This window comes from Solanum dulcamara, chromosome 7, assembly GCF_947179165.1.
Source record: "Solanum dulcamara chromosome 7, daSolDulc1.2, whole genome shotgun sequence".
Taxonomy (NCBI): Eukaryota; Viridiplantae; Streptophyta; class Magnoliopsida; order Solanales; family Solanaceae; genus Solanum; species Solanum dulcamara.
Window position 1 is genome coordinate 14,047,975 of NC_077243.1, and position 26,225 is coordinate 14,074,199.

The 26,225-nt window shown below is 33.0% G+C and overlaps 2 protein-coding genes across 2 annotated transcripts; one reads left to right on the plus strand and one right to left on the minus strand.

The window, feature by feature from the left end:
• Positions 1-8,568: 8,568 nt before the first annotated feature.
• Positions 8,569-13,485, minus strand: LOC129895946 (uncharacterized). Its single transcript, XM_055971738.1, has 12 exons — positions 13,090-13,485; positions 12,289-12,390; positions 12,108-12,165; positions 11,412-11,492; positions 11,228-11,299; positions 10,878-11,125; positions 10,676-10,747; positions 9,901-10,017; positions 9,747-9,828; positions 9,600-9,646; positions 9,118-9,199; positions 8,569-8,939 (listed from the first exon to the last, which is right to left on the minus strand). Exons 1-12 carry the CDS (start codon positions 13,338-13,340, stop codon positions 8,856-8,858), a joined length of 1,296 nt encoding a protein of 431 aa, XP_055827713.1. The 5' UTR covers positions 13,341-13,485; the 3' UTR covers positions 8,569-8,855.
• A 7,809-nt stretch (positions 13,486-21,294) lies between these two features.
• On the plus strand, positions 21,295-25,226 carry LOC129895356 (heat stress transcription factor A-1). The gene is made up of 3 exons (XM_055971068.1): positions 21,295-21,738; positions 22,988-24,271; positions 24,940-25,226. Exons 1-2 carry the CDS (start codon positions 21,511-21,513, stop codon positions 24,230-24,232), a joined length of 1,473 nt encoding a protein of 490 aa, XP_055827043.1. The 5' UTR covers positions 21,295-21,510; the 3' UTR covers positions 24,233-24,271; positions 24,940-25,226.
• The last annotated feature ends 999 nt before the right edge of the window (positions 25,227-26,225 follow it).

Here is a 26,225-nt window from a genome sequence, read left to right on the forward strand (position 1 = left end):
ATATTATTTTGAATATAACAAATCAAACACTCAATAAAAAATAATCTCAGCATAACTTATCCATCATAACTAATCTCAACATTACTTATCTCATCGTAACTAGTCTCGTCGTAACGTGTATTCAAATCAAAGTGTAAAGGATAACAAATAATCCTGGAATTAAATTATAGTAGCACTTAAGTTGGAGTTTGGTTGGCAAGTCCGAGATAACTTATCTCGTGATTAATAAATAGTAACGGAATAAGTTATCCCTCCTCTTGGGTGGTATACTAATTTCGAGATAAAATAGATAAATGACAAATATATCCCTTTAAATATTTTTTATACCTCACTTTTCACATTTATATATATTTATAGTATTTTTAATATCATATATAACAACATTCACTTCTTATTTTTAGAGATAAGTGTCAAAAACACACCTAAACTATCCAATTTTTTGAATTTCATACCTAAACTATTGGAAGTGTGAGTTTCATACTTAAACTATCATTTATTAGTTTAAAAAATACACCTTAGTGGTGTGTGTAATATACTCTCTCTATTTTTTGCAAAAACCTTGTCACATAGCATTTCACATGGATAAAATATTTTACCTTGACAAAAAATAAATAAACTATTAATATTAATTAAACGTTAAAGACTAAAGTATTTTTATCCCCCAAAAAAGAAATTATTTTTTTAAAAATAAAATTTAAAATATTTTTCTCACCTATTCCACCACCTCCTCTGTCACGCCCCGAGAGGGTACCCTAGACGTGACCGGCACTCAGGAACCATTTCTAGCTCCCAAGCGAACCACATAGCCTGATCACACATTCGTTCATTCATTCAATCAGCGGAAGACTTAAAATAAAGAGAATATTTGGTGGACAAATCCCAAATCAACAATCTAACTCAAGAAAGAAAGGCTATGGGCCAACAAATCAAACTTCAGTATTTGTCATTAAAATAGTTGACAAGAATGATTTCAAGGAAATAAAATATTCAATCGACCCATCACTATCTAGTCTATGAAGCCTCTATCACTACAATCGAATTGGTGCCAATGACATGTTCATGGCTACCTCAAATCAAAATGAGAGGGCTAACTCGACGCAAGAATAACATAAGCGGTGTCCTCCGAATGTAGGGGAGGACTCACCAATACGCTGAGTGTGAATAGATCCTCAATGGTGCTCCTATTGACGATCTCTTAAACCTATCTCTGCATCAGAAACGATGCAGGTCCAAATGGACGTCAGTACGTGGAATGTACGAATATGTAATATGGCAGAATGAAACATACCTCAAGAAAGAATAACGTTGGTTCAAATATCTCAAAATCAGAAAGATAAGAGAGACTCAATCAAAATATCATAAGTCTAAAGTAAGAATACATTTTAGACAAAGACCAATCATAAACCATCCAATCCAGTCTAATCATGTACGATACAATTCAATTAAATCATTCAATCCAATCCAATCATGTATCATTCTATTCAACCCAATCACATATCACCTAATCCAATCCGATCACTATCCAACCAAATCATGTACAATCCAATCACAATTCATCTAACCCAATCCGATCATATACAGTCAACTCAACAATCAACTCAAAGGACTCAACTCAATAAATATGCAAATTGAACTATGCAATATTTTACAATTCAACTCAATCATCTACAATCACAATCAAGCCAATCATGTCAAGCACAATCCATTCAATTGAGAGTTTCTCTAACCGATAACTATCACCATATGAGCGAGTGATAGTACAATAATCCGACGTTGTTGCCACGTCCGTTCATACTTTGCCAGGGTATGAACGATCAACTAATCATGGATCCATAACCAATCAAGTCTTATCATGTCAGGACAATAAAATGGGAAACATCCGACTTTAATGGTTCAATCCCCTCCTACGTTTGACGACGTAGTTTATTGGTTCGAGTATGGACTATACTCTTACCCAATTCAGTGCTCGATACTCCTCCCAAGACTCAATATGCTCATATCTATCAAGTGAGTAAAATACTCAAAATACTCATTTAGTCTCATTGGATTCTTTTCAAAACTCAATCAAATCTGGCCTCATTGGACCTTCATTCACAATCAACTCATCTCAATCATCAAACTCTTCTTTTTTTGAATTTGATACCATCTCAACTCAATGAATGCAGAAAATATATGTATTTAAAACATAATTTCAACTTCTCAACTCAAACTCAAAATAGATATTTTTTATGTAAAAATGCTCAACTCGTTTATACTCAAAATACTCATGTTCAAAAAAATGATAATTTAGAGACTTCTCAAACTCAACTCATGCTTAAACTCTTTTTTTAAATCAAAGATGAAAATAATTATTCTTTAAACTCAAATAGTGTATAAATAGTTTATGCAAAATGTTCACAAATCATTTATTTAAAACTCATTCTCAAACAATCATTTATACTCATATGACTCTAGTCAAATCAAATTATGCAAATCACATATCATGTAGTCATATTAGACTCCAATCCATTTCATCTCAAACATTATCATCAACATACTTCTTCATCAATATTCTACATATGTTAAAGATAACCATTATTCACATCATCATCAAACAGCTCCACAATTCCCATTTATTTCTATATTCAATTTCATTCACACTCACTAACAAAAATACATCATCTCTATTTGGAAGCAATATTTACATAAAAACTATCAATCTCAACCTCAAAACAAATTATAACAAAAAGAAGTCTCATCTCGGGTTCATGTGAATGAATACATGAATCCATACTCTCAGCAAAACTCAACTCGAGAACACCATCAATACATATGAATTTATATACAAAAAATCATTGTAGTCAATATGTAATTATGGTTTGTGAAATAAATATGAAAGAAAATTATTCAAGAATTCAAGTCATGAAAATCATCAATTAATTAATAGTATGTGAAGATATTCTAGGGTTTTAGGAAAATTCAAGAAAATGTTCATGGAGGGTTCAAGTCTTTCACAATTTCTATCCAACACATCTATGGGACATATGGAAGAACTTAATCCATATTTTAGGTTAGCCTTACATACCTTAAAAGCTCCATAAATCTTGATGAAAAATCTTAACTTGAAGAAGAACGATCAAGAGACCCTTTCTTGAAATTCTTGGTTTGTTTTCTTGAAAACCCTATGGTTAGAATTTAAGATTTCTCTTAGAGATTCATAAATAGATGAAGAAGTTTGGTTTGGAAAGATTGAAATCTATGAAGGAATTACCTTGTTGAAGAATCTTGAAAAAAAGAACCCTAACTTGATACTTTCTTGAAAATTCTTGAGCGTTGATGTTTAGAAGTGAATGAGAGGGTTTTTAATGAGGAAAACTATTTTCTACAAGTTTAGGGATATTAGAATAACTCCTCAAAGGGTTATAGGACAAAAATACCCTTAAAAAAATAAAGGGGGCGTCGTTCGTCGGACTTCTGCCAGGATAGAGCGGCTCCAGTAAAATGGTTATAACTTTTGATTCAGAACTCCAAAAATTGTAATCTTGATGGAGTTGGAAAGAAGACTCAAAGACCTTTAATTTGATAGGTCATGGTCCACCCAGTTCATCATATTAAAAAAGATATGGTCGTTGGAAGTCGACCCTTATACGAACTCATTCGAAAACTTAGCCAAGACGAATTCTTTGGACTTGGCTTGGTTTTAGGGATCCCTTATGACCCTAAATCAACTCTAACACCCTTAAATTACTTAGGAAGTGATCCTAACTCATGTGTAAAATTACAAGTCCTCCGGTCCGAGTCTACACTCACGTGAAGAAATGTTCGAATCTTAGCGAAAAATTTTGGGGGGTGTTACATCCTCCCCTCCCCCTTTCCGACAATCCCCTTCCTTTTATTTTTTAAAAATTTCTTATATAAAATATTTTTTTAAAAAAATCATACTTCACCCCCCTTCAGTGACTCCTTCTTTAAAAAATGTTATTATTTTTATTTTTTTTAAAAAAATAAAATTACCCACCTCATCTAGCCCTCCACTCTTAATTTATTTATTTATTTATTTTTACATTTTTCTCATTTTTGGTTAGATATATACATATATTTTTAGGAAAATATTATTTTCTACTTTCGTACCAAATATAAGAGAAACAAAAATTGCATTTTAAGAAAAGTCTTACGACAAGTAAAAAATACTTTTCTAAAATCATATGTATATATCTAACACAAAATGAGAAAAAAATTGGAAGCGGAGGGTCAAGTGGGGCGGGGTAGAATTTTTTTTTTAAAAAAAATTAAAATAATATCTAAATTGTTATGTTAAGGGGGAAGGGGATGAAGTAAGAATTTCTTTTAAAAACTTTTATAAAAGAAACTTAAAAATTAAAATTAAAACTAAAAAATTGGGGGGAGGGGGGGTTAAGGTGAGAGTGGTGGAGTGGAATAAGAAAAATATTTTATATTTTATTTTATAATTATTATTTTCTTGGAAGTGGAAGGGATAGTAATACTTTAATCTTTAATTTTAACTTCTAATAATTTATTTAATTTTTATCGAGATGTAATATTTTATCCATGTGGAGTGTGATGTGACAATTTTTTTAAAATGAAGGAGATAGTATAGTACACACACCATGATGAAAGTGGAATAAAAGAAATGTGTGTTTTTCAAATTAATAAGTGATAGTTTAAGTATGAAACGCACACTCCCAATAGTTTAGGTATGAAACTCAAAAAAGAGTAATATTTTAGGTGTGTTTTTGACACTTATCTCTTATTTTTATGATATTTTTTCTATTAAAAAATGACACTATATAATATAATTTTTATTTATAAATTTATTTGACTAATTCTTATGTTTATTTATATTTTAATTTCTCATAAATCCTTTTTTACTTGAACAAACTTAAAATGAAAATTCTATTTTTAAATTAAATAAGAAGAAAGTTATATTTTTAAATACATATAGACATCATACACATGCACACACAAAAAATATTTAAGGTAAAGAAGATGAAAGTTTTAATTTAAGAATGAATATTAAATAACTAAAGCTTGCAAAGAAAATATAAAAAACTAAATAAAGTGAAGGGTATTTTTATAAACAAACAACATATTCTTAAAATTTATGCAATGCATATTAGTTTGAATACAACAAACCAAACACTCAATAAAAAATAATCTCAGCATAATTTATCCATTATAACTAATTCCATCATAACTTGTATTCAAACCAAACGACCCCTTATATAGATCTATTATTTATTCAAATTGTATGGGATAATGTTTTTTTTTAATTAAGAAAATGATAAGTATGCTGTACGGGATAGTATGCTCTAGTAGTGAGGGGCGTGCTAAAATCGAATCGATCATAAATAAATCAAAAAAAGTATTATTGATTTCTTGCTATTGAGTTATTGAATTAACAGTTAATTAATGGTTTTATAAAAAAAATTATGGGTTATCAATTCGATATTGGATTTTTAATATTGGATTATTGAATAAATCGATAACCCATGAAAACTATAATAATTTACTACTTTAATTTTTACTCACACATAAATATCAAAGTATCAAATAAAAGATATTAGTGTAATCACTATATCAAACTATCAGTACTCAACACAATTCAAAGTTCATACTGTATTTACATCAAAATCTAAAAAACTCAGAATGGCAATGGCTACAATTTGGTTGTGAATTGTGAGTATTCACAATAAGAATGTCTGATTTCCTTCTTTTACTAGATGTCTGTATCGCGTCAAATTATTGGATAAGTCGTATATTTGTTTTGAAAGTATTTTTTTACTAGTTAAACTGAAAATCGAACCGTTAAAGACCAAAAATCGATAAACCGATAACAAATATCTTATTGGTTTGGTTATTATCGGTTTAACATGTTTAAAAATCAAAACCGATAAACAAAACCGATAATACTTAAAATCGAATCGAACTAACGATGAACACCCTACCGGTGCTTAAAAACTGTTCTATAGAATTTGCTTTTCACTTTCTTAATTCCTAAGTATCTTGTACTTGGTAGCATACTCCTATGGTATTCCATTTGAATTATCCTATTTTAGTTCTTTATGCTCAACTTCCATACATCATTGTATTTATTTTTGGAAGAATGCAAGACGCAGAGAACGAACTATACATCAGAAAAGGCATTGAACAAACTAAGAATCCATTTGAATTGATTTATTTTGGATATTTTTAAGTCAAAATAGTTTTTAATTATTTTTATGATTATGTTTATGAATCACAAAGTAGTTTGCCTCCGCTTCATATATGTGGTGATGACTCTTTAAATTTACAAATGATCTTTTCCAATACCCAAATATAAAAAATAATGAAATTAAAAATAATTACTTCACTACATGTTCCTTTATTTTTTTTAGGTAATATGAAATATCCCTTTCTCTAACTTTCAAATAATAAAAGTAGGTAAGTAAAAGAGATTTAAAGCTAAACGTATAAGAAAGACAAGTAAATAAAGGAGAATCAAAGCGTTTTTGCGTAGATATAAGAATACAATGTTCAACAATCAATGCCTCCAACCCAAAAAAAATTCAGCAGTCAACGCAAATTGATCAATTGCATTTGTATGGAAGTGTTAACCAGCAAAACCTCATCTTTTCCTTGCTTCCATGTGGACATGGGAGAGATACTATTGATATTTTTTGCATTTTCAAATCAAAGAGATAAACACAATGTCCCTCCGTGAAATAAATGGATATTTTCTTAATAAGATTGTTGCTTCTAGTCGAGCAAATTGTCCTCATGGAACCACATAAGAAAACAACATATCATTATCGTCACATGAGGATGGGATGAGGTAATCGCGCCACCGTGGCATATCTAAGAATTCTCCACCATCATACGCGCATTGGTTAACCAATGGTATAACTGTTACTTTTCCAAAGTCATGATCTAGATCCAAATGTACCAGAATTGATCCTGGAAATGTTAATCCGTAATTTATTTATTTTTTAAAACTGTGCAAGACCATCAAAGACGGTGGGTCAAAGAAGAGAACATTACATTGATCACGATCATGTGATGGGGCGGACAAGAAGTATTGTAGCTCATCGTACCCAATATTTGGGAGTTGTGGGATAGAAATTTTGTCGTTTGAAATAAAATTTCAATTATAACAATCTCCAGAATCATAGTCAAGCAACATTAACGAGTGACGATTACTAACACAATTTTTTTTTGTTTCGAAGCTCAAGTATTGTCCGATCTGAAAGATGTTTGTTTTTGCTTCTTGTCATCTTCATGAAAAAAATTAACAAGCCAAGGGTGTGGTTGTGGAGAAAAAGAAAGTCGACTATAGTCTTCTTCCAAACTCATTATATTCAATTTTTTTCTAGCAAAGAAGGGATTTCCTTCTTTCTCTTCTCTGCAAAAGAAAAGAGGATAATAATGTTTTTTTTGTTAATAAATCCAAACCTATGACCTTTTCAATTGGAATCCACAAGTCGATTATCTTCTTTTTGGACAAAATTCACTTTTAGAAAACAAAAAAACTAGCGACAGACATAATTCCTCCATATTAGAGTTAAAAGAAACCTACATTAATTTTATTCTTAAAGAAATCACGTTTAGGATCCACATAACACACAATTTTTTTTTAAAAAAATCAAAGATATTAATTGCAAATCTTGAAGCTTATACTTGGCAATAACCGAAAGAAATTAAGAAAACCTATAGAAAGAAAAAGACAAACAAGAAAGTAAGAAAGGCAAAGGCATAGATAGATATATAGAATGGGAAAGGTACTGGTTCGGCATAACTACATAGCTATTTTTCATCAAAATCATACATTTTAAGGTCCTCCAGACTCCTCATCGTCGGATTGTTTTGTCGTTGGTTTTTTTATGTCTGGTTTTCCTCCAAAGGTAAACATGATCAAAGTTGGAGAGAGTAGCTGGACAATTCATGACTTTTATCATGGTGAATATGGAAATGACAAAAAATTATTCTGTGTGCCCTATAGTCCAGTATATTTCAAAAATAACAATATTGTTTACATGTTGGGACATAAAGGGACTTTAGGAATACTAAGGATCAACGGAAACTCAAATTCTGAGACTCCTACCTGGGAATATCATGAGAAACACTTGTCACATAGAAAACAAACTTCAATTCAACAGATTTTCACAGCAGAAGATATTGATAACGGAGGAATGTTAGTAGTATTTTTAACTCATGAAGGGAAAGTAGATATTTGGAGGTATAAGATGAATGAGGAGGAGTTGGAGAAATAAAAAGTAACAAGTTTAGAGAATAAAACACCGTTTGTGAGCTTTAGAGCTTCCTTTTTGAAACCATGTGTTGCACAACAAAGGGGTTTTCTTTTGTTTGGCCAAACATAAATATTACTCTTTTGATTACTCAAGCACCAATTGTTTCAACTTGGTCCATTCAATATCCAGCATTTGGATTCAACCCTCATGAATCATGATTCAAGTAGAAATTATTCTCTTTATATTTTTTTTGGTATTAATTGGTACGATGAAATATTTGCTTTGCTTTTTAAAATCTGAGACTGTTGGATGCTACTATCAGATTGTTAAGACAGTTTCAATATAGTAGAAACATATTAACTTGAATTTATAATGCAAAATCTTGTGTAAAATTTTACAGTTTTATGATTCACTAGAACTTTCCATGATTCATACATCCACCCCTCAACCTTTGTTTAGTTGGATTGGAACTTCATCATGTAGCTCGACTAATAAATCCAAATAACGATTTGAACTACAAAATTGGAGAAAACATTGCAACATACATGGTTGGTATAGTTTGGTGCTGTGGGTTCTTGTCTCCATATGGATCAACACACAATATATGTACAACTCAAATTCTGTGTGATATCACACGAAAGTACCACTCAGGAATCGATGGTTTACTACAGCTTCTGCAATTGGCCTCCCACGGTAGTCACGATTAAGCATTGCCTGCATAGTTTGAAGTGCTAATATGAAGGAACTTGATAGGAACAAACGAGTGGCTTTGAAACTCAGATAAACTTTAAAGCATTCTTCCTCATAGTCATGGTGCTTCATGTCTTTTGCAGATTCAAAAAAGTAATATGGAAAAAAAAGAAATATTGTTGCAATATTTGAGATATTTAACCTGTAGTAACTCCCAGCCAGCACCATCGCCTAGATCAAGAAACTTGACTGCTTCTAGCAGACGATCATCAGCAGAACAATACCTGTCAAAGATAATAATTAATCATGATGATGTAAGTGTGTTTAGTCGAGAGGGTGAGAAATGTACAATGACAAACAGTGTCAATCAAAAGTCTCTTAGCTGACATTAAGCCCTTGCTAAAGATATGTTATCATTGAGGGGCTACCAGCAAAATTCACTAGACCACAGTTACGTCTTTTTGCACTTCATTTTCATCTCTCTCTCTTGCGCGCGGGTGGGTTTGGGGTGGAGGGGTGCCTTCCAGCCCCTACATCTCTACAGTTCCTAACTGTGGCCTTAACTTTGTCAGCCAACAAAACAGGGTAAACCACATAAACATTGTATGGCCTTAAGCCTGTCCAGATTTTGGTCATTTTTAGTTCTGTTTTTCAAACAATAGAATTCAAAGTGAGGTCTCTTACTCCCTTGCAGCTTGAAGATCAAGTTGAAAAGTATTTTCCAGGAGCCTCTGCAATGGGATGACAGAAGAATAACAGAGGATAATAATCAGCTCCAACCCAAATAAGATCAGAAGATAAAACATTTACATAATTGTACGGGTCACAAACCCGCAATGATATGCTGTCCATGACTCCTGCTTCACAAAATGGAACAAAGGCTAAATAAGCAAAAAGCAGTCCAGCTTCATATCTGCAAATAACAAAAGAATTGATATGAGCAACCTAAAATTTTTAGTCCAACGGTTGTACTAGTTGAATTTACATGTCATCTGCTATTCCAAAAGCTCTTTTCTCCAAAGGACTAGACGCTCCAGCAACAGATGCCCGTCTCCAAAGTCCTTCTGACAAGATATTAGGACGATCTTCAAGTTGAGAATACCTATAAAGCTCGTATGGATATAAAATGTCAATCTTGATGGTCATATAGCTATCTTTTCTTAAAATAAAAAAAAAACACTTTCAACACCTTCACAGGCCAATTATCTGAGAAGAAAAGTCGTCATATGGTATTCATAAGGGAAACAAGTAGTAAAATTGATTAAACGATAGTTGTGTTTATGTGAATTGATCGTCTCTAGTGACCTTGGAAGATACTCTCCTTAAGGAAGTAGCCAGAAACACCTCAAAAGGTACGAATAACAAAAATCAAAACAGAATACAGAAGAAAAGTAGTTATCAACTACTTTGTATATACTTCACATATCAACCAATCATTGTCAAGCTAAATAGCATTACAGTCAACAGAAAGACTATTCAGCTTTTCCAGCATTTTAAAAGTAATTGGCAGTATCAAATAGTATATTCTTCAGAGATAGTCAATCACAAGAATAGTTAGGTCATCCCAAATCAATACGGAGGAAAGTGGGATCACATGCAGCTTTCAAGATATACGTTGAATATTTTGGTATTATCGCCACAAAGAAGAGCTTTCGGATTTTCCAGAGAAGATGGGATCAGAACTTAATAAATTTCAATATTGTTGCTTGTTGCCTCATGACACTAATGTTGTCGGCGAGCAAGCTATGTAATGAGGATACCTTATGTCAACAGAGAAGGCGAGATCCCGGAGCCGAGGAACTAGATATGGAGCATCTTTCTCAACAACTGTACTGGTATTTTGCAACAAAATCATGATTCAGATAGAGGTTTCAATGTTTAAGGAACAACCCTCCACCTTAGACCCAAAAAACAGAAGAACCAAATGAAAGGAAAAATCAAAAAGTGGAGGAGGAAACCTACTTTAGGACAACAGAAGCAGGACCAAGACTTTGGTGTAATCTGTCATTGTCATGCATATAGGACAGACCTCTCATAGTGCCATGAAGTAGCCTAACAACGAAATACCTTCTGCGTTTTATGGTCAGATCCAGCTCAAAAGGGTTCCACAATCTTTGTCCTCCCCCAGCAATCATTTTTGCCATATTTTCACTAGTAATTTTAGCATAATCTGCAGCACTATATTTTCCAATATCCCTAAAAGCAAGCCACTGAGAAAGCCCAAAAGAATCCAGGATGTCATCAGAAACATAAGTCAAAAGCAAGAAATTCACATCGGATCTGTTTGCAACTGAAAGAAAACAGAAACATACCTGCTCCCCAGTTTTTGTCTCAAATCCTCCTAGAAGTGCTTGAATATGTGGGCAGACATCTTTGGGGTTGCTCTGTGAAAATTCAAAAAGAAAAGATTCTCATTTTGAGGTATTCGACCAACAATGATCCAGGAAAGAAAACTCCATAAATGCTATAGATTCAACCAAAGAATTATTATATTACTTGAAGGGAAGCATGAGCATTCAGCTCATTCGCAGCCATCATGTCAGCCTCAATTCCACCAACTTGTTGTCCAGGATATACCTGCAACATATAACACTTCCAATCAGATAAAAGTTCTATGGGAGGAAGGGAAAAGACGATAAAGTGGCTGCTGAAGAAGCTTAGAGAGGAAGCTAACATCAAAGATACAGGCTTTGAATTCAACTCTTTTGTGTATCTGCATACTCATATTTGCCTCAAGATCCTACATGTTAAATTCTTAGACACCAAAAGCATTGCAATGACTGATGAGCATACTTAGAAAGGTAGAACTCAGATTCCCATTCTTTTCTTTGAGAAAAGACAGTAAGGAGTAACATATGTAGGAGAGTATGAACGTGGGAGAAGATGAATCTCAGTTAAGAAAGGATCAACAAGAGTTCCCATAAAAATTCGACAGTGGGATAGATTCCCAAGTTTGTTACATCCACTTGTATATATCCGTTATCCTACTAGGGTATAGTAGCATAAGTACTGTTACAAGAAGTAGAAGCAAAACAGTAACGACAACATAGCCGGAAAATTTATGTCGCCGAATCATCACGTGGAAGCAAGCAAAATCTCGGCTATGCAATGGTTATTAAGTTCAAGAAAAAGTTCCAATTCAAGTCAGATTATAAAAATAATAACATGGAAAAGAATGGCAACGGAAATCACCTTAAAAATAACCCGAGTTCCTCTAAGTGGACCTTGGGATACTCTTCCTTCATAAAGTCTGCAAATGAACTGCGGATGATAATATCAGCAGCAAGAATAATGGTAACAACAAACCACTATTAACTACATTATCCAGATTCAACAATTCAGTAAACATATCATCCCAAAAAGGAATTTGCACCTGATCTTGACACTTCCTTCTCCAATATCTTGTACTTTAAAGTTCCCTATATCTTCTGATACCGCATAATCCATCCCCATTCCAGATTGAAGCCCCGAGTAACTATAAAAAACAAAGCCAAATAAAGAAAATTAAATGGTACGAATCCTAAAAAGAAAAGGCATCATGAATTGACACAAAGAATTTGAAAGGAAGTGAATGCTACATCTACTATCTAGTATCTACTATAAGGTGTCAAGTTTAAATTGTATATTTATAACCGAGAAATCCAGAAGCAGTGTTCTGATACTCTGTTTAGATGATTGTTACATATTGCTTCATAATGTATCGTGTTGTATGTATTGTATGATATTATGTTGTTTTAATGAAAATAACATTTGAATAGTTTGTATTATTTTCCGTCGTTACATAATGAACACATGAACAATTTGAAGATAAACCTACAAGAAAACTAAGTTATGAGGTAGAGCTACGGCCTTTTTGCAGTACGCAAAATAAAATAGGATTATTATACAACAAATAAAGACAAAAATGAGAAAAAAATAAAGTAACATGCTGTCACACTAAATCGATCACTATACAAAATAGGACTTATCGCCATTATAAACAATTACGAATTTAAGGATGTGTCGATCAAAATAAATATGGTATTTAAACTAACATAGAAATACAATATAATAGGTAACAACTAACAATCCAAACAAGTAGATCAAAGTTGTGCTAGCTTTTTTTTTTTCCTCTTTCAATTATTTATACAAAAAAATATAGTTCGAGTTCGAGTAGGCCTCTCCACCCACTTACCTGGTGACGTTCATGAAGCCATAGCTACCGATAAGCCTCCCAACTTCGAACGAATCGGAATTCGTAATCAAACTAGCAACACACAATCCAACAACAGCTCGGCGAGGTCTAATTGTCCTTGGTAGATTCGAATTCAGATTCAGCCTCAAGCCATTTCCACAAAATGATGATGGCGATAATGAAGAAGATCTAGTAACGAACGAACCCCCACTTTTAGAGAGGCAATCTGCTACTGCTCCTCCGACCAACATCGCCTCTCTCTCTCTGGAGGTCTACTTGTGCTTCGTTACTGCTACTACAATGGCGCCAATCAATGGATAATGTACTACTGGTACTATGGTGACACGAATGTGAAAAATTGAAAAAGAAAAAGGCTTTACTGTATTTTAATTTATTATTGGTCTCGAGGGTGTGCATTCTGTTTTTCGATTCGTATTTATGTTATTCGATTTTGATTTTTTGGTATTCGATTTTGAAAAAGAGTAATTTAATTTAAATAAAAAAATAGTTTGGTTCGATTTTTCACTTTTCGATTTGTTTTTTTTTAAATTCGATTATTCGATTATGTCAATAATTAATAGTAGAATCAAAGTTATATTTGCATACTAAAAAAATTAAATTACATACAATGAAAAGTAATAATATTAAATCTCTTAAATATACTTTCTAATATAAGTCATGAGTAAAACTTTAAAAGCACAATAATTTAAATTATATCAATAGAGGTCTAAACATAAAATCTAAACTAAATCATAATGAAACTTTCAATGAAACTAACTTTAGTTTAAAATATTATAATCTAATACCTATAATTTACGAAAATAAAAATGGCTAGTGAAAATCATAATGAAACTTTCAATGAAACTAACTTTAGTTTAAAATATTATAATCTAATACCTATAATTTACGAAAATAAAAATGGCTAGTGAATTGGGCTTAGTCCTAATACAATAAATTACTAATCCTAATAAAAATCATTTAACTAAAAAAAGGGGATGAAAGTGGTTAATTATAATTTTAATTCTTAACATAAATATTATATATATATATATACTATTAAATCAAAAAAAAATTAATTCGAAACCAATCCAAATTAAAATTTAATTTAATTTTTTGATGTAATCCAAATAATGCACACCTCTAATGTTGCCTCATCATATAGAAATCCGAGGAGTAATAAAGAAGTCTATCCACGATTTTTTTGATATTTCATTAGTTTAACATGACTCTTTTTTTTCACGAAAAAGAATCAAAAATATTCTGAAATTATGTGAAATGAACAAAAATGTACTTCGTTTATAATTTGGTTCAAAAATACTTTTGTGATTAATACTTTGATCCAAAAATAATTTTATTATTTCTTCATTTCACATATAAATAGAGAACACTTTTATTTATCTCAAACCTCCAAAATTGATGCAATACTTCCATTCAAAATTTACCACAAGAAAAAAAAAAGGAAGTTTAAAATTTTATGTTTAGTTTAAATAAATGTGAGAATTAAGCAAGTATTGATCTTGCACTTTTTATACTTCTATTAGTTATTGGTATGTTGCATATTACAAATTTTCATTTTAGGTGTATTTTTATATTTTATGTCAAATTCACGAGGATACATGTAGAATATGATTTACTTTTATTTCCTACTTTTTATTTAAAATGTAAATTTGTTGCACAAGTGGATGTCCCATCTCCATTTTTTATTTCCAATAACTATTGTCCCCCAACTTTATTTCCCACTTTTTTTATGTTTTCCTACTTTGTACTAGCTATAAATAGACATTGGTATTGTGCAAATGAATACACACTGAATTCTCTGATCCTTCTCTCCCTTTCTCTTACTGTTTCTTACTATTTCTCCTTTTTATTAATTTGCTAATGTTTTATAACACGTTATCATCTCGAGACTTCATCACTTTGAGCTATTTTAAGAAGGTAACAAAAGGGTAAGAATTTTATTTTCTTAAAATGTCGAATATCTCTAAACTTGAATTTATTGCTCTTGATATATCTGAAAAAAAGTTACTCATCATGGGCACTAGATGCCGAAATATACTTAGAATCGATGGATCTGGCAGACACCATCAAAGATGACAATAAGGCATCTATTCAAGACCGTGCCAAAGCCATGATATTTCTCTGCCACCATCTTGACGAGGGTTAAATTACAGTACCTCACATTAAAAGACTCTCTTAAACTGTGGAAGAATCTAAAAGAAAGACATGACCACCGGAAGTTGGTCATTCTTCCACAGGCACGTCATGATTGGCTTAATGTGAGATTAATGGATTTTAAAAATATAATTGAATATAATTCTGTCTTGTTTAGAATTATAGCACACAGTTAAATTTATGCGGAGAAGAAATCACTGAGCAAGACAAACTTGAAAAAACATACTCCACATTTCCACCCGCGAATATGCTCCTGCAACAGCAATATCGCGAAAAGGATTTTAAAAGATATTCTGAATTACTTTCTTACTTTCTTATTGTTGAACGCCATAACGATCTGTTAATGAAAAATCATGATAGTCTGACCGTTGGTTTATTTGTCACTCGCTGAAGTGAATCAGGCAAACTATAACCAACGAGAAAGAGGTCATTGCTCCACTTGTGATCGTGATCGTGGTCGAAAAAAATTATAATCATGATGCTCGGCTGGCACCGACAAAATGATCAGCACTATAAAAAGAAGAGTGAAAAGCAAGAACCTATACCAAAGAAAAATTCAAAAAGTATATGTCATAGATATGGAGGTATGGGACACTGGTCATGGACCTGCCGGTCATCAAAACGTCTGGTTCAGCTATATCAGGCATCTTTGAAGAGGACAGAAAATAATTCAGAGACAAACTCTATCTCTGAAGATAATATTGAGCCTATGCATCTAGATGTAGCTAATTTCTTCAATTTTCCAAACGAAAATATGAATATTGATAACCCTGATAATATTTAAATAATTTTCTTTTCATTTTGTTTGTACTAAATAATATGTTTGTATTTTTTTTAATTCATGTAAATAAATAAAATTTGTATAATGAGCCATGTATTAATTATAATATTTACTTTATTTCTTTTTGAAGAAAAATATGGATATGCCTCAAATTTTATTTGGATCAATGATCAATCACAAGGATATTTGTGTAATTGATAGTGGAACAACTCATGCCATTTTTAAAGACGAGAAATATTTTTCCTACTTTCTTAGAAAAAAAAGTAAATGTTACTACAATTTCTGGTAATTCAAAAATTATTGAAGACCCCGGAAGAGCTACTATATTTCTTCCTAAGGGGACAAAGATTGTTATAGAAGATGCATTATTCTCTTCTAAATCCCAAAAAACTTGTTAAATTTTAAAGATATTCGCAAAAATGAATATCATGTTGAGACATTAAATAAAATGAATATTGAATATCTTGGTATAACCAAGAGTGTCTCAGGCCAGAAATATATTTTGAAAAAATTACCAACTTTGTCGTCTAGCCTATATTATGCAAAAAATAGTGCAATTGAAGCACATTTGATTGTAAACCAGAAGTTTACTGATTTAAATACATTTGTGCTATGACATGATCGAATAGGTCATCCTGGATCAATAATGATGAGATGAATTCTTGAAAATTCAACTGGACATTCGTTAAAGAACCTGAAGATTCTTACGAATAATGAATTTTCATATGCTGCTTATTATCAAGGCAAATTAATTGTCAGACCATCAACCCTGAAGGTTGACATCGAATCTCTTAACTTTTTAGAGCGTATACATGGGGATATATGTGGACCTATTCATCCACCTAGTGGATTATTTAGATATTTTATGGTCCTAATAGATGCATCATTTAGATGGTCTCATGTGTGCCTTTTATCATCTCGCAACCTGGTGTTTGCGAAGTTATTAGCACAAATAATAAGATTAAGGGCGCAATTTCCAAATTATCATGTAGAATTTACATTCCAAGCTTTTGATGATTATTGCTTATCAATTGGGATAAAAATTGAACATCCTGTTGCTCATGTTCATACTCAAAATAGCCTTGCAAAGTCATTTATTAAGTGTCTACAATTGATAGCAAGACCTCTACTTATGATAACAAAATTCCCAATTACTGTTTGGGGTCATGCTATCTTACATGCAGTAACACTTGTGCGTTTTAGACAAACAAATTATAATAAATACTCTCTATCACAATTAGTATTTGGTCATGAGCCAAATATAGCCCATCTACGAATTTTTGGTTGTGCGATATACGTGCCAGTAACACAACCACAACGTACAAAGATGGGTCATCAACAAAGGTTGGACATATATGTTGGGTTTGACTCACTCTCCATAATTCGCTATCTTAAACCGTTGATAGGAGACTTATTTACTGCTCGATTTGCAGATTGTCAGTTTGATTAAATAATTTTTCCACAATTAGGGAGAGAGAAAAAGGAATTCGAAAGAGAAATTGAGTGAAAAGTTTCATCACTATCTCATTTTAATCCACCTACCGACACATGTGAGCAGGAGGTACAGAAGATCATCCACTTACAGAAAATAGCAAATCAAATGCCAGATGCATTTACTGATTTGAAACAGATAACTAAGTCACATATCCCTGAAATGAATGTGCCTATCCGAATTGATGTCCCAAAAGGACCACCTACTAGTATCATAGCTTCTGAATCCCAAACACGCCTGAAGCATGGTGGACCTTTGGGTTCAAAGGATAATAATTCCAGAAAGAGAAGCGTGAGGAATAATAAAGATGATACTACAAAAGAACCTCCTGGAGAAGGTCAAGAATTGAGTAATCCTGATATTCTTGAAGAAATCAGTAAACCCAAGACTCAAGGGAATGAAATATTTTCAATAAGTTCTACCGGTGATGAGATAAATTTAGTTCGATCAAAAATCATGATTGATAATGTTTTTGCATATAATGTTGCACTTAATCTCATACAAGATAGTGAAAGTCTTGAGCCTAAATCAGTCGAAAAATATCAACATAGATGTGATTGGACAGAATGGCAAAAGACAATTCAATCTGAATTAGATTCACTTACTAAACGCGAGATTTTTTGGACCTATAGTCCAAACCCCTGAAGGTATAAAACCAGTTGGCTATAAATGAGTTTTTGTGTGAAAACGAAATGAGAGAAATGAAATTGTAAGATACAAGGCACATCTTGTTGCACAAGGATTCTCTCAAAGACCCGAGGTCAACTATGAAGAAATATATTCACCTGTTATGGATGGAATAACTTTTTGATATCTCATCGGTATAGTTGTACATTAAAATCTTGAAATACATCTAATGGATGTAATTACAGCTTACCTTTATGTTTCACTTGATAATGAAATTTACATGAAAATCCAAAAGGATTAAAATTGCCTGAAGCATGTACTAAGTCTTAGGAGATGTACTTAATTAAACTGCAAAGATCATTATATGGTCTGAAACAATCAAGACGTATGTGGTATAATCGTTTTAGTGAGTACTTGATAAATAAATATTATATAAATGGTGTCATTTGTCCATGTGTTTTTATTAAGAAAACGGAATCAGAGTTTGTTATACTCGCCGTTTATGTTGATGACATAAATCTAATTGGAACCCCTGAAGAGGTTCAAAAGACGATTGAATACCTAAAGAAAGAATTTGAGATGAAAGATCTTGAAAAGACAAAACTTTGTCTAGATCTGCAAATTAAATATTTAGCAGATGGGGTCTTTGTCCACCAATTTGCCTACACTGTGAAAATCTTAAAATGATTTTACATGGACAAAGCACATCCATTAAGTACTCCAATGGTTGTTTGATCACTTAAAGTGGAAAAAGATCAATTTCGACCTCCAGAAGAGAATGAAGAACTTCTTGGTCCTGAAGTACCATATTTAAGTGCTATTGGTGCACTTATGTATCTTGCTAATGCAACCAAGCCTGATATAATATTTTCTATTAATTTGTTGGCAACGTATAGTTCATCTCCAATGCAAAGACATTGAAACGGTATCAAGCATATTTTGCGATACCTAAAGGGTACCATTGATATGAGTTTGCTTTATACTAACAAAGGTTGTGCAAACCTTATTGGTTATGCAGATGCAGGTTATTTATCAAACCCACATAAATCTCGATTTCAAACAGGCTATTTATTTAAATATGAAGGAACTGCTATATCATGACGATCTACAAATCAATCTATTCTTGCTACTTCTTCAAATCATGCTGAAATAATAGTAATTCATGAAGCAAGTAGAGAATGTGTGTGGTTGAGATCGATGATACAGTTAATCAAAGAAAGATGCGGCCTGAAAAATGATGTCAAAGTACCCACAGTTATATTCGAAGACAATGCCGCGTGCATAGCTCAATTGAAATGTGGCTTCATAAAAGGAGAACGAATGAAACATATTTCATCAAAATTATTCTTCACACACGATCTCCAGAAGAATGGTGATATTGATGTACAACAAGTTCGTTCGAGTGATAATCTTACATATTTATTCATAAAGACATTACCAACATCAATTTTTGAGAAGCTAAGATATAAGATTGGAATGCGTCGTCTCCAAAATATCAAATTGAAGTTTTCATCAAGGGTAGTAAAATACGCGTTGTACTCATTTTTTCTTAACCAAGGTTTTGTCCCACTAGGTTTTCTTGGTAATATTTTTAATGAGGCAGCACTCAAGACGTCTTATCAGATGTGTGTACTCTTTTTCCTTCATTAGACTGTTTTCCACTGGGTTTTTTCTAATAAGGTTTTAACGAGGCACAATATCTATGGGTGTTCAGGATAACTATGTATATTATTTAATGTAGAGTTTTTAATGAGGCACATTACACGTGGACATCCAAGGGGGAGTGTTGCACAAGTGGATGTGCCATCTCCACTCTTTATTTCCACTAACTATTGTCCCCCAATTTCATTCTCCACTTTTTCTACGTTTTTCTACTTTGCACTGGCTATAAATAGCCATCAGTGTTGTGCAAATGAATACACACTGAATTCTCTGATCTATCTCTCCCTTTCTCTTACTGTTTCTTACTATTTCTCCTTCTTAGTAATTTGTCAAGTTAGTTTGTTTTATAACAAAATTATCAATGTATATAATGTTAGAAAATAGACTAAGAAAATAGGTAATGCGGTTGAAATTACTGTAATAACCTTTCTTGTTTTTTCAAATTTGTAAGTCACCTTATTAGCTTGTGGTTGTTTTCAATACGTATAAGTACATGCACATTTGAATAATTAAGATGTTATTTCAAAATTTGAACACATAATTATTAAGACTGCTTGTTTTTCAACATCTGAATATTCATAATTTATTTATTTGTAAGCATAATAAAAATACAGTTTAAATAGAAAAGCAATTGAATATTAGAGAAATTAAATTTTAATAAAATAAAATTACCATTTGAATTTAAAAAATGAAATACCTAGTGAGCGATGGTGGAGATTATTTATAGCGATGGTAGTAATATTGGTGTTAATGGCTAGTGATAATGATGGAGGTGATAATAATTATAATGCTAGAGATGGTTGTTATTGCAGTGGTTGATGTGACAGTGATGATGGTAATTGTGACAATGAATTGATTAAAAAAAGATGAATGGATTGATATTAGTAGTTGACGATTTTGATGGTGATGCTTAATGATGTGTTGGTGGTAGTAATAATTGTGATGGTGGAGGTGATTAGTACAGAGATTGTTTTTGATAGCAGTAGTGATTGATAATAGCAGTGAGGAAGTAAATATATTTACAATTACCGAGGTGGTGGATATTATAGCAATTGACAATAATTGTTAATAACGATGGTGATTGCATTGATGGTTATAATGACATAAGTAGTTGATGATGAGTGATGACGATCATGGAGATTGACAATAATGGTGCTAATTATTGTGATTGCAGAGATGGTTAATGACGGTAATGGATGATTGTGAATTGAATAGTAATAAAAATTATCCACATAAAAATACCTCTTAATATATTAAGATTTTATTTAAAATTTAAATGATTAAAACTTAAATCTTATCGTAAACAAATGAAGTCGGCAGGTAATAGAGTTTTTCTTAACTCCGTGGGTGCAAGAATAAAAAATATGCAATTTGGTGGATGAGTATACAAATTTTAATAGACTTAAAGGACAGAGAATAAAAGAAGTAAAGAGCATGCCTCGTTGGCGCAAACCAACGGCTTCAAGACCCTTCTCGCGTGCTCTCTTTTGCCTATTTCCACCGCTTGGTGCCAGTCACTCAGTCCCTCTAGTTCCTCATTTTTCCTCTATCTGCGTCTATTCGGATCTCGATACTTCCGAGTTCCATTTTCCGCATAATTTCTCTCCTTTTCTCCGTTTCTGTTTGTTTGTGGAGCTTGTGAATCGCTGGATTGTATTGTGAAAGCAGTGCGATTGTGAAGTGGAAAATGGACGGAGTTCATGAAGCTCCAGTGGCAGTGAATTCGTCGTCGCCGCCTTTTCTGAGCAAGACGTATGATATGGTGGATGATCCATCGACGGATTCTGTAGTGTCGTGGAGTAAGAGTAACAATAGCTTTGTTGTTTTGAATGTACCGGAGTTTGCTAGAGATATTTTGCCCAAGTATTTCAAGCACAATAACTTCTCCAGCTTCGTCAGACAGTTGAATACATACGTTAGTATAATTTCTGCTTAATCTTGCTCTTTATGATTGTGTCCGAACCGTCACGTTAAACTCCTAGTTCACAGTTTTCTTAGCTAATAAAATTTCTGTTTTTGCAAAATTTTTATACCTGTTTGGTTTAGAGTAATAAGGTAATTTGTTTTCTCTTTTTATACGGATTTAAATGCTTCTGCTTCTTCCGCCTCTAGCTTTTCTAGCTCTTTTTTTCTGAAATATATTAGGCTAAGCTTCTTAAGTGCAGCCCGGCAAACTCCCGATAATTCCCGATAATTGAAAATGTTACAGTTACACTGTGCAGTGATCATTTCTGCTATTCGGAATCATAATCTGCAAATTTTATGTCGGTATGAACTGATAATGAGTTGGTTTAACATATATTATGTATATAGAAAATTAGGGGTCATTATCAGTTGTTCAGTTGATTATTTGCCAATTTTCTGTAGGAAAATTAGAGTAAATCCATCTGATAGATTTGTTCTAAGTGTTTCTGGAAGTGACTTATCAAGGATAAAGGAAATTAGTACTTCTGATTTGAGAAATAATTGCAATGATGGTACATCTGATATTCTGATTTAATGTCAATGATTTCAAATTGTGATGGTTTTTTTAGGGGGAAACTTAGGATGGATTGAATTGGCCAAGGGGATTAGATCAAATCACAGATTATTCTATGCTTTTGAGCCAAGGCATTTTGTCACAAATTTAAGTACTGCTTTATTTATGTACATACCAAATCGCCAACATAGTTGATGGAATGTGATCCTGCAGCTGATGCTCAGGAGTTCCTTAGACCGTTGCCAGGAGATATTACATAACTTGTGTATTGTAGAGTCCAATTGAGTGGACTTCACTACTTTCCAGCTAGAGGTCAGGCTAGACAGTGGTGGAGAGCTTATGCAGAAGCAGGCCAGCAGGTTTACTTCCTCTCACTTGGGCACAATTTGGCATCTCTTCCTCCGCCTATATTTATCCACCAAACAACCAGGCAAAGTTATTTATTTTCTTATGCCTATTTAACCATCCAGCTTAAATTTTGCAAGTAATAGAGCTTGCCAATTTTTTTTTTTGAGTAAGAGATGGATTCCAGGGGTCTGTTTGTGACCAGAGAGTTATGTTTTTTTAGAGTGTAGTTCTGCCATTTTGGTGTATTCTGCATTTTTTAAATATGATATCAAGTCTCCTTGTACCCCGGGGCAATTGTAATTCTTTTTATAGTTTGCTTTCCCCATTCATCAATCAGGGTTTCAGGAAGGTTGATCCGGACCGCTGGGAATTTGCAAACGAGGGATTTCTTAGAGGCTACAAACACCTATTGAAGAATATAAGCAGGCGAAAACCCTCTCAGGTGCAGGGCCATCAACAAATCACCTCCAAAGTTCCAAATGCATCTGTTGCATCCTGTGTTGAAGTTGGGAAGTTCGGAATAGAGGAAGAGGTGGAAAGGCTTAAAAGAGATAAGGATGTTCTTATGCAGGAGCTGGTTAAGTTGAGACAGCAACAGCAGGAGACGGATCACCAATTGGTGACTGTTGGGCAGCGCGTTCAATTAATGGAGAACAGGCAACAACAAATGATGTCGTTTCTTGCCAAGGCCATGCAGACCCCTGGCTTTGTAGCCCAACTGGTACATCAACAGAATGTCAATAACAGGCGTATTACTGGGATTAATAAGAAAAGGAGACTTTCTGAACAGGCTGAAGAAAATGTTGCGTGCAAGCCTTTCGATGCTTTGCAAGATGGACAGGTAGTCAGGTATCAACCTTCAATGAATGAGGCTGCAAAAGCATTGCTGCAGCAGATTCTGAAAATAAATGCATCTGGGGGGCTGGACAACAGATTAAACTCAAATGGCTGTTTGACTAATAATCCCCTCCCGCCTAAAAATTCTCTAGACAGGAGCGGTACATCCAGTTGTATTTCCAATGTTACCCTCTCAGAAGTACTGTCAACTTCTTCACAGTCTAATCTAATGTCAGATTCAGGATTTCCATTGAACTCTTGTTCATCCATCATGTCTGAGACCCAATCTTCCACTACTGTGATTCCTGGGGAGGCCAACATTCCTGTATTACCTGAAGCTGATGCCCTGAACTCTCAGGCAGTCCATGATTTGCCTGAATTTTCTCATACTCTTGGAGTAACTGACCTTAATATGTTTGAGACTGGAAATGTGCCAGATATTGACACAACGCAAGGTATTTTGGATGGTGTAACAACAATTGTCCCTGATGAATTTTCGGCAAACACAGATGGTGATGTTTTGCTGGATGATATGCCTAAGCTTCCAGCTATTAATGATATTTTCTGGGACCAGATTCTCTCTGCTAGCCCTGCAAGCCCTCTCACTGGGGATACGGATGAGATTGGTTCCCTAGACGTGGAAGAGGATTTCCTAGGAGTTCAGGAGAGTGATTGGGATGAACTAAAACATATGCATCATCTTACTGAACAGATGGGGCTACTTTCATCAGTTGCCCAGATTTGATGATTTCATGTATTTTTTTGAATGCTTGCAATGACACAGGTAAAATCTCCATCCTCCATTATAAGCTTATTGCTAGCCTATCAGATCACAAATCTTGCAAAACTTCTGCTATTTGGGTTGGTTTTCCTCATCATTTCAATTGCCATACAAATAGGGTTGTTTAGGACCAAAGACTTCACCATCTTTCATGCTGGACCTATTGTGTGTATGTGTGACTTGGCTAAAGGAATTTCACTTTCAATGTACCGATGTACCTGGTTGTGCATTTTGTCAAAACCATGGTGATATCTTGAAAATATCTTCTTGATATAATTCGTGTTTCCCTTACAATTTATAGATATACGTCATTATGTAATTTGTTAACACCATGTCGGTATCTTGAAAATCTCTTCTTGATATAATTCTTGTTGCATTGTGGTGGTCTGAAATAATTTGTTAGTATGCTTCAGTATACTGCATTAAATGGGTGCATCACAGACATTGTGAGGTTGCATCAAGTGTCAGAACTGTTTTCTTTCCCTTTTGTGCCTTCTGTTACAATGTCCATTGTTTACTTGTATATTTTACTCTCTGCATCAGTTTTTCGGATATGGTAGGGTAGTCTGCATTATTGTGATACTGCCTTGAGCATAACTGCTGAAGTGTGGTGAACTTCTAGAGGGTGTACAGCAATGAACTTCCTCCATGTGGTAATATTTTTTTGTCAGGTGGATGCTCTGAATAGGTGCGCGTTTACAAGCCTGCCTTGAAAGACTTGTTCTTCACTACTAATGATGATGTTCTGAGTAATAAAAAGGGAGATCCCCAAAAGACTAGTTTGATGTATTTTATTCTGACTTTTTGTATGTATATTATCTGGCACAATGGGTTAGTTAAAAAAGAACAGTAAAATATTATTTACTTATTAAGAAAGTGAAAAAGGGATGCAAAAAAGTTGTTGCAGATGATCTGGATGTAACTTTTGCTGTTTACATAATGCAACGATTTCGATGTAGATGCAAGCTAGATGAATGGACGGGTTGGTTTTTGTGTCCTGAGGGCTTGTATTCAATGCAGTAGTTTGTTTCAAGCAGCTTCTCCACCATATAATGTTTCTTTTGGTTGGGTAATGTTGACAACTCTCTGAACCTCTTAGTGGATGAAAATGGGTCTTTGAGGTTCATTCAAACTTCTCTCATTCTCCTTCTGAGCAGTGGATTTGGAGAAATTGAATTGTAGATCAAGCAACTTATGATAAGACTGATCCCAAATTATATGATAGGCTTATATCTACTTTATTTGACAACAGAATCCTTCCAAGTAATATGGTGATTGGGATGTGTCCATTAACAACAGAATCCTTCCAACTCTCACTACTCTTCTACTGTAGTAAAAAAGGAGAAAGGTTCCTTATACAATAATAATGAGTACAATTTAATTTTTTTATACAATACAATTATACTCTTTTTATTTCATATTAAGTGAATTTTGGGGCTTTTTCATTATTTAAAAATAATTGAATTGTTCAAAGTTTAAGATAAATATTTGAATTTTTTTCCATATTTTCCCTCCCTTTTAATGAAATTTTATATTTTTTAGGAGATAAATTGTACTACTTGAAAAATAAACAAAAGGACAATTAGTGAAAAATATGATTTAACTCATGTTCTTGAATGTTTTTTTTAATAAGTGTATATTGCCTCACAAATTTACTTAATATAGAATAAAAGGAGTAACTCATAAAGTGGTAGTTTTTGTCTTTATTTTAATGATGGCCATAGTAAACGTAGTTATATGTGTTTACTAACGTCTAATGATGATTATCATAAATATATATAGTTTATGTTTACATATAATATATTTCTTAAAAAATATTACTCGTATTACACAACATGTATGATTGTTATATAAAGATAATAGTGTTGTCATATAAAATTAAAAATATATAAAAAAATTCATCTCTAAAAAAAGTTATACCATTATAATTGAATTTTATTATAATGAATAACTTGTT